The 10,106-nt window shown below is 45.1% G+C and overlaps 1 protein-coding gene across 1 annotated transcript in view; it reads left to right on the top strand.

Moving 5' to 3' along the window:
- The first annotated feature begins 895 nt into the window (after positions 1 to 895).
- Positions 896 to 10,106, top strand: part of dspa (desmoplakin a) — a 99,141-nt gene continuing 89,930 nt past the window's right edge. The window contains exons 1-2 of the mRNA XM_072467012.1: positions 896 to 1,435; positions 6,992 to 7,088. Coding sequence (XP_072323113.1) covers positions 1,155 to 1,435; positions 6,992 to 7,088 — 378 coding nt within the window. The 5' untranslated portion in view covers positions 896 to 1,154. The remainder of the gene's footprint in view (positions 1,436 to 6,991; positions 7,089 to 10,106) is intronic.

The raw sequence follows: 10,106 nt of genomic DNA, 5'->3' as shown, positions 1-10,106 counted from the left end.
TAGTTTTTGAAGAATAAAGGGATTAAGGGTTATGGTGTTCGGGCCGGAAAGTGGAGCTGAGTCCACAAAAGATCAGCCATGATCTCATTGAATGGTGGAGCAGGCTCGAGGGGCCAGATGGCCTACTCCTGCTCCTAGTTCTTATGTTCTTACTAAAGGGCCCAATATTTGTTATTTTAAAGCCACTTTCAGTTTTTTAAAAAGCGGTAAGTTGTTTGCAAGCCTTTCTGTTCGAAAGTGATGATGGAAAAGCAGACTTGAAACACAACCCTGCTACTCCACCCCAGTGTATCAATGTCCAATAAGTGGCTAGCCTGGTTCAGCCAGAGGCTTAAGGCATATATATATTGTTTTTAAACAATCAGACAAAACAAAAATTCACCCTTCATTCCACCTGAAAGATCGGACCTGCAATTGTTAATTCTGTCTCAATTAGTCACATTATAAACAAGGAAACCTATTTCAGATTAAATCCCAGCTGATCAGAAGCATTTACCAATGTTTCCACTGCCAGACCACCTCACTTTCACTTGATTTTTAAAACAACTTTGTACTTAAAACACCAGGAACTTCAACAATCGATTTCGAGTCGATTAACAACTCAAAAGGTTTCAACTTCCAGTTGTAATGAGCTGGAGCACAAATCCAGATTAATTATAATAATCTTTATTGTCACAAGTAGGCTTACATTAACACTGCAATGAAGTTACTGTGAAAACACACTGCCACCACTTTGAAACCAAACACCAAGCAACAACACAGATTTTACTCCATAATGCTTCTGGTGTAAGCTCCACCCGGTTAGAGATAAAAGTCTGAGGGAAGGGGGAGTGACGTTCATCTCGTTGGAATAGACATTTTTCTTTGAAAAGCACACACACTCTAAGACTTGGTCGCTGGAGGGCAACAGGCGGTCCAGTCTCCAGCACAGAGAAGGCCAGTTAGTTGCTCAGGTGTGGCTGGCTGAGGGTGTAACTTCGTAGCGCCCAAAGTTTGGGGAGGAGTTTGAAGAGGCGGGGGAAGATTGCTCCTGCAGTTTGATTGCAGTGGCTGCGGGAGGTGGTGAGGGAGGGGGAAAGAGCTCTCCTCCCGTGCAGCGCAGCCGGGCTGGATTTTAGATCTCTTGTTGAGGGTGGATTGAGGAGGTTGCAGCGATGAGTTTGCACGGCTCGCAGACGGCGCTGAACCGCCGCTCCGCCTCCCACCTGGCTCGCATGTCCGGCGACTACTCCACCCGCAGCGACGGGCCGGGCGACGTCTTCATGCCCCCCAACCTGACGATGCACGGAGGAGGCACCCTGCAGTTCTCCGGGCATCAGCTGCACCGCGGGGCTGGCGGCGACCTGCCCGTCAGCTTCCAGACCCGGCCGCTGATGTACAGCAAGAACCCGCGGATGTCCACTCACGACATGGTGGAGACAACTCATTACCCCAGGTAAAGACCCTTTTGATCCCCCCCCCCTTCCCTTCAACTTTGTGACAAAAGTTATTTTTAAAAAACGTTTTGTTTCTATTTTAACCTCTCTTAAAATATTTTGGCATAATTTTTTTGGTAATTGTATTTTTTGTGTGTGCGAGACAAGGACTTGGGTGTGGAGGCGCGATCAGAAAGTACTTTCTGAAGTGCTTCAAAATGGACACATTGTTGTCAGAGTCTCACCTGCACAGGGCGTGTCAGGCCTCTGCCGCACCTTATTTTTAAAAAAAAACCAAATCAAAATGAAGTCATGAAACGAGATAGCTGTGTTTCTACAGTTTGCAGACAATCGACATGATCGGGAATCCGGCCTCTTTCGCAGTGTTAGGAATCAGGCCGTCCAATTTTATTGGATAGCTTGAAAAAGTGACATACTTTCACAAATTAAGCACTGTGCAATAATACTCTTTGAGTGTCACAAGTACGTTTACATTAACATTGCAATGAAGTTACTGTGAAAATCCCCTAGTCACCACATTCTGACGCACTGAAGGAGAATTCTGAATGCTTGATGTCGGATTTCTTTTAAATCCTCGATGGTATTGAACCTTCAACTCAAAAACAATAAAAGCAGATTATCTAGTAATAATTGCAGTGCCGTTTGTGGGATGTTGCCATCTGGAAATTGGCTGCTTTGCTTTTGTGTGTTAGGCAGTGACTACATTTCAAAGGTAATTAATTGGCCGTCAGGTGCTTTGGGACATCTTGAAACCCGATTTCCGTCTCCCTGACACTGCCCACATCTGCCCCACTGTAGCTCATCCACCGTGGCAACCCTGATCCATGCCTTCTCATCTTTGGACTGGGGTCTATTCCAGTGCGTCCTTGGCTGCCCTCGTTCCTTGTACCCTCCATAAACTTGAACTCAACCAGGACTTACATTATGACCCACTTGCCCATTTACCCTGCACTCATTGGCTACTGTGTTGGCAACACATCCGTTAAAAAAATTCCCATCCTTGTTTTCCAGTCCTTCCATTGGCTTCACCGCCAATGGGAAGTAACAGGTGGGGAAGAGGGTTTCGGTGGTAGATGAGCTGAGATGGGGCAAGGTCAGGCAATGTTAGAGAAATAGGGTGTCTTGGTGATGGCAAGGACGTATGACCGAACTGAAGACATGGCTTCAGTCTTCCCATTGTTCAGTTGGAGGAAATTTCTATTCAGCCAGTACTGGACATTTGGACAAGAAGTCTGACAGTTTAGAGCTGTAAACAGATTGAGAAAGGTGGTGATATGGTAGAGCTAGGTGATGTCTGCCTGCAAGTGGAAACTGTTTTCTGATGATACTGAGGGGCAGCATGTAGGTTACAAATGGGGGCGAGGATAGATCCACAGTGAATGCTGGAGGTAATGGTGTTGGGACATGAAGAAGGCCTTGCAAGTAATGCTAGCTATGACTAGAGAGATTAGAATGCGAGTGCAGTTCCACATAGCTGGAAGATGGTTAATAGGTATTGGAAAGGCCAGGGCCCTTAGGGGCCATTTTCACGGTGTCAGACCGGCCTGGGCTGCAGGTGGGTGCCTGGGGCAGACGATTTAGCCTTTGCCTCGCTGATTGCCCGGAGGTGGGTCCTGTTGGGGTGGAGGTCAGCTTCTCCTCCCTGTGCCTCGGCTTGACTGGGGGGACCGGCTGGAATTTTTGATTCTTGAGAAGGTGAAGTTTGAGCTGAGGGGGGAGGATGGAGGGGTTTTATAATTCATGGGGATAGTTTAACATGCACTTTCAAGAATCGGTTGCCATTGAACATTGCCGGGGGGGAAGAGGGGGTTATTGGTGGTGTTGAGCACATTGTTTATGGGATGGCAGTTAATTTTCTGTATTGGCGATGTTGGGGTTTGTATATTGAAGGGTGCTGTTTGGGGGATTGGTACTGTATTTGTTATTGTTGGGTTTCACTTGTTAATTTGTTGAAAATGTGGAAAGTGAAGGAAATAAAAAGACTTTAAAAAAGAGGCTTTGGAAAGATGGACAATGATTTGGTTAATTTTGTTGAAGGCTGCAGACAAGTTGAGATGGACACAGTAGTTTACCGTGATCGTAGTAACAAAGGATTTATTTTGTGACGATAGAACTGTTTCTGGAGTGTGACAGGGTGGAAAACTGACTGGGAGAATTCAGACATATTGTGCGAAAGATGGACACCGATTCATGAGGCGACCACACATTAAATGACTTTGGAGAGGAAAGGGAGGCTGAAGATGGAATAGTAAGTTTGCAAAGAGATTAAGGTCAAAAGTTAGTTATTTTGAGAAAAGGGGTAATGACAGCAGATTTATCCTGAGTGCTTGGTACAGTATCTGAAGAGAGAGAACCTTGGCTAAATCAGCTGGATGGGAGCTAAAAAGGAAAGTTGGCTGGTCAGCACTTTGGGAATTGGGTTGAGTGAGCAGTGGGTGGGTCAAATGGACAGGATGAGCTTGGAGAGTGCATGAGGGGAAATATGAGCACAATGTGAGAAGGTTTTGCATTCAAGGCTAGGGTGGGGAGAACCCTTTGGGTCTGGGAGGGAGGCAGCTGATGGGTTGATCTCAACTTTAGTGAAAAAGATGCCCACCCACTCTTCGCACTTGTTTGAGGCGAGGGTGGAGGAGATGGGATTAAGAAGATAGTTTGATAAAGAAAATAAACTAGGATTATCTTTACATTTCGTAATGATCCTGCAATAGCATTTCTAGCAAGGATTGATGTCGTCCAGCTAGTTCTGGTGATGAATGGCTGAACTAGATGATCACAATTCCATATCCCCTGGACTTGAGGGATTGGTGATGAGGGTGACACCTGGGGGACAGTCTGGGTGCGAGAGCATAATGGTTTTAATGAGAACTGGGGCATGCATCAAAGGTGGAGGTGAGTGTGTGATTTATAACAACATAAATGTTTTGTTGTACTGAGGAACAAAGGCTAGGCAATTGACATTTTGTAAGTTGTTTGTAGGGGGATCCAGATAGCCAGGAGTTGGGGGACCCTACATAAACTGAATCTGACGAGGTTGGTGGAGCAAATGGAGGAGGATTTCAAAAGATGGGACATGTTACCGCTCTCGCTGGCGGGTAGAGTGCAGTCGGTCAAAATGGTGGTCCTTCCGAGGTTTCTGTTTGTGTTTCAGTACCTTCCCATCGTGATCACTAAGGCCTTTTTTAAGAGAGTAGGCAGGAGTATTATGGGGTTTGTGTGGGCGAATAAGACCCCGAGAGTAAGGAGAGGGTTCCTGGAACGCAGTAGGGACCGAGGAGGGTTGGCGCTGCCAAACCTGGGGAGCTACTACTGGGCAGCAAATGTGGTGATGATCCGCAAGTGGGTTATGGAGGGAGAGGGAGCGGCATGGAAGAGGATGGAGATGGCGTCCTGTAAAGGAACGAGCCTGGGGACGTTGGTGACGGCACCGCTGCCGCTCTCGCCGACAAAGTATACCACGAGCCCGGTGGTGGCGGCAACGCTATGGATCTGGGGCCAGTGGAGACGGCACCGGGGTGCAATGGGAGCATCGGTGTGGTCCCCGATCAGGGGTAACCACCGGTTTGTCCCGGGGAAGATGGACGGGGGGTTCCAGAGCTGGCATCGGGCGGGGATTGGAAGAATGGGGGACCTGTTCATCGACGGGACGTTTGCGAGCCTAGGGGCACTGGAGGAGAAGTTCGAGTTACCCCCGGGAAATGCCTTTAGATATATGCAGGTGAGGGCTTTTGTGAGGCGACAGGTGAGGGAATTCCCGTTGCTCCCAGCACAAGAAGTTCAAGATAGGGTGATCTCGGGTGTATGGGTCGGGGAGGGCAAGGTGTCGAAAATACACCAGGAGTTGAAAGAAGAGGGGGAAGTGCTGGTAGAAGAGTTGACGGGTAAATGGGAGGAGGAGCTGGGGGTGGAGATCGAGGAAGGTCTGTGGGCTGATGCCCTAGGTAGGGTTAATTCCTCCTCCTCGTGTGCCAGGCTCAGCCTGATACAATTTAAGGTGGTCCACAGAGCGCACTTGACGGGGGCGAGGTTGAGTAGGTTCTTTGGGGTAGAGGACAGATGTGGAAGGTGCTCAGGGAGCCCAGCGAACCATGTCCATGTGTTTTGATCATGCCCGGTTCTGGAGAGGAGTGGTGGGAGCAATATCTCAGGTGGTGAAAGTCCGGGTCAAGCCAAGCTGGGGGCTAGCAATATTTGGAGTAGTGGACGAACCGGGAGTGCAGGAGGCGAAAGAGGCCAGCATTCTGGCCTTTGCGTCCCTTGTAGCCCGGCGCAGGATCTTGCTAATGTGGAAGGAGGCGAAGCCCCCCCAGCCTGGAGGCCTGGATAAATGATATGGCTGGGTTCATAAAGTTGGAGAGGATTAAGTTCGCCTTGAGATGGTCTGCGCAGGGGTTCTACAGGCGGTGGCAACCGTTCCTAGACTATCTCGCGGAGCGTTAGAGGAAGGTCGGTCAGCAGCAGCAGCAACCTTGGGGGGGGAGGGGGGACTGCCTGGGGGCGTGGATGAGCAAGAGATAACATGAAGAGTTGGGGAAACTGGCACGTACGGGTGAGGGCCAGTGTACAAAGCTGTGTAAATATATCATTTTGCCATGTATATATCTTGCTCTGCGCGATTTCTTTTTTTTTGTCACGAGAGGGAGGGGGTGGGGGGGGGTTATTGTTTGTAAGGGAGAAAAATTGTGTTAAAAAAACTTTAATAAATATATTTTTTTTAAAAGAAAGTTGTTTGTAGTTGTAAGTGAAATGGGAGTGGAGTGGACAGAATGAAGTAGGAAGGGGAAGGTAGATGTGAGTGGAAAATGATACAAGGAAGTGATCAGAAATGGCCCCTCTGTGATTAATGTGATGGAAATGGTGAGACCATGGATGATGGTAAGATCACGGGTGTTGTCATAGTTATGGCTTGGGTGTTTACATGAAGGGGAGCACTGGGTGAGGGTAGGAGGGCAGTGGAGAGAGAGCATGAATTGAGATGGAGGTTGAAATTATTGAGGGTGTGAAGTCACTTGGGCCAGAGGGTGAGGAAAGAAAGCAGTGAAATTATCTTGGTGAGAAAACTTTAATTGTACTTGGGCGGGTGGTAGTGAATAAGGATTTTAAATGAAAGGTGATGCGATAGAACAAGGCGAGATGTTAAACTTGATCCACGGAATTAGCATTGGGAGGGGTGATTTGGAGACCCCCAGTGAATGAGGTAGATGGGAAACTCAATGAATAGGATGGGCCACTTCTGGTTGTTGCCCAAAGGGATGCAGTGATGAATGTCTTGATGGGTCCTTCGGAGGATACCAAGAGAGGCATCGTGCGAAGGCTTTTTGAAGGGAGTTGAATCTAGTGTGGCACCAGGATAGCAGAACTGTCGAGTAGTTCTGAAGGTTGGGTTGGGGAATTGAGTGGGGCATGGGACAGATGAAAGGAGGTGTGACGACAGGTATCTAGGAGGGTAAAGATTAAGAATTAAAAAAGAACTACAGCCGTGTGTTAATACAGAATAAACTGATTTTGATAAACATGTTTGATTGTACTGCACACATTCTTATCTGTTTCTTTTTAAGTAATATGGATTCGCTAAAAAGGCACTATAACCTGATTGAACAGAAAACGGAAAGCTGTGCGACGAACCTCCTTCAGGCAGAATATCTACTTCAACAGGTAAATTCTCACATAGATTGGAACAAAGGTTTTAGAATACAAGAACACCTTTCGTGCACAGAATCTGATATTCCTATACCTGCAGTATCAATGTAACAATGGTCAAAAGTGATTTCCAAATGTACCCTATTTTTAAAATGGAAGTACATGATCCTGCACATTGGCCTTGGGGTTTTCTGTTTTATTAAAACCTTCCAGTCATTTTTTTAGTGGCTTTTTCCATTAACAATGTATTGGTTTCATTTTTACCCCTGTAACCTCAGTTTTCAGTCATTAGACCTATATTATGACTCAGACAGTGATCAACCTCACAGGTATGATAATGCTATGTAGGTAGTGAGGTAGAAATACGTCTCAGACAGTTGTGAGGCACTGAGCTTATCGTACCAATTGTCTGCTGTCTAATGTTCAGTTATATTGACTTCATTAGAAGTGTATATTGTACATTACATTTAACAGGCTTTTGTGAAATAGTGTCTGGTTTGCAATATTGTATAAGACTAATGTAAAAATATTCTTGAATTATAGTGAAGTTGGAATTGGTTTTCTATTAACATTCTTGTCTAAGCTGCCACCTGACAAAAAAACATTTTTTTAAAAGTCAACACCATTAATAAATTTGCCACAAATGGAATACTTGCCAACTTCCAGTGCTGCAGGGGACATTCTTGTTTTAAACATCTCTCCATGCAAGTCTCACTGCATATTGAGAGTGTTTTTAGATGAGGGGGACAGACTTGGGCTGAAAAATGACGGGAGTATTTGCAATAACAAAAAATGACTATCGTCAACCCTGATCTTCCAAGACCCTGCCTGCCGTTACTAGACCATCATTTTCATCTGGGGGTGTGGGGGGGGGGGGGGGGTTGTTGCCATTTATCATAACATAACTAGATAGCATGGTAGAAGCTGGGTATTCTTCAGTGACTTCAAGACTCTCTGCTTTTAAAAAATAGATTTGTTCTTGGGATGGAGGCGTTGTTGGTAAAGTCAGCATTTGTTGGTGGAGGTGAACTGGCTTCTTGAACCACTGCATTCCACCTGCAAGGCTTAAATCAGGAATACGATAGAATATTTGGTGCAGCTGCATTGCACCAATGCTGAAGAAACTTGACAACATTCAGGACAAAGTAGTTTGCCTTACCCTGGTGACAGCTCAAAGTGAATCTAGGAAGAATTTACTCCCATTGTGAGAGAGTAGAACAGACCGCCTGGGGAAGACTATGAAAGCAAAGTAATTTGATATATTTAAAAGCATACGGATACTTAGTTGGAAAGTGTGGAAGGGAAGGGATGTGGAGAAGAGGCAAGGAATTTGGGTTAACAAAATTAGGGTGCAAATTCGATGCACTTGTTTCCCTACTATTTTTACCTATGTTATATTAATAAGGTTGGCACTTCTTCAAATTTGAGATATCTAGAATGAGGGCAGTTTGCTGCTATCAATAAAGTGTCAGCCAACAGAAATTGTTACAGCAGAAAAAATTGGATCTTGAAATACCTGAAGTACCCAATTCATTTTTTCCAATTAAGGGGCAATTTAGTGTAGCCAATCCACCTACCCTGCACATCTTTGGGTTGTGGGGCGAAACCCATGAAAACACGAGGAGAATGTGCAAACTGCACACAGACAGTGACCCAGAACCAGGATCGAACCTGGGGCCTCGGCACTGTGAAGCAGCAATGCTAACCACAGCGTCACCGTGTTGTCCTAATACCTGACTTTTTGAAGGAAGATTAAGAATTGGATTCCATTTATATTGTTATTTGTGCCATATTCAAAGTGACTTCAAGGGCCGGATATTTGCCACTGAGTTGGTGCATGTGAAGTTGGTGCATGTGAAGGTTTATGTGGTTCACTTGCTTGCAGTAACTTGCCAATTGCAAATCACATCAGCTTTTACAGACTCAACGTAGAATGGCTAGAATGAACACTTTAAATAGTATGGCTGGTTTGAGTCATAGAATTTACAGTGCAGAAGGAGGCCATTCAGCCCATCGAGTCTGCACCGACCTTAAACTGCAGTATAGTGCACTCTGTAGTGCAGTAACTGGTTTAGTTTTTAAAATTTCTGCTGAACACAAGTCGTTTCTGACCATGCTAATTCTGACCATAACAGGTGAACACTCTTGATCTGCTTACTTCTCATCCATAAATGTGTGACTCCCACAACTTAAGCCCCTTGGGATAGCTCAGCAGGTTAATGTTTCCTCTCTGTGTGATTTACATGACTAAATAACATGCCGATTCAGACGACAAAATCATTGTCACACTAAAAATATTGATTTTGAAACTTAGAAGTTTAAGTTGGAAGAATTCTTGAATCAGCAGATCTGCCTCAATATAAAGGGTCCATTCAATGCAATTTTTGCTCTGGGGTGGCAGAGTGCATGATGGAGTTAGACCGGCTGCCTCTGGAGACAGTTTGGAGTTTTGAGGCAGGATGGCTTGAAGAATTGGCTCACTTCTCTTTTTTTTAAAAAATGTTAGCTCATTTTGTAAAAGGCTATTGGGCCCTCTAGCCCTCATCCCTCCAATCCCATGCCGCCTCACTATAGTTCTCCACTGCCTTGTGCATTTGAAAAAAATCTTCTAACCATCCAATAACTTTAATTCGTACACACTTGATACAGAAAATAACTTTCATTCAGGAAACCCATTCAAAGATTTTAAATACTCTCAAGTGGTCAATCTGTGATTTAAAATAAACTTCTATTCAGTAATCACATCTAAGACAGCTGATCAGTTAATAGCTTAAAACCATCAATCAAAATTGAGCTTAGTGGTTTAGCCTTTTGAAACTCAGCCAAACATTCATAATAAAAACCTTTGGGAAATGTCTATAATGACACTGCAGGAACAGATGATATTTTGTTTCTAAAGTTAGACCACATGGTCTGTCAATCAATGCACTCCAATAGCATGTGCTTTTAAAAATTCTGACATTTACAGCCTAATTTGTTTTTTTTTGCCAAGGGCTTGTGGGTTTAAATCACTTCAGACCATAACGGGTGGAC

The sequence above is a fragment of the Scyliorhinus torazame genome, chromosome 11 (assembly GCF_047496885.1).
Source record: "Scyliorhinus torazame isolate Kashiwa2021f chromosome 11, sScyTor2.1, whole genome shotgun sequence".
Taxonomy (NCBI): Eukaryota; Metazoa; Chordata; class Chondrichthyes; order Carcharhiniformes; family Scyliorhinidae; genus Scyliorhinus; species Scyliorhinus torazame.
Note: the sequence above shows the minus strand (reverse complement) of the source record. Positions and strands in the feature narration are given on the sequence as shown.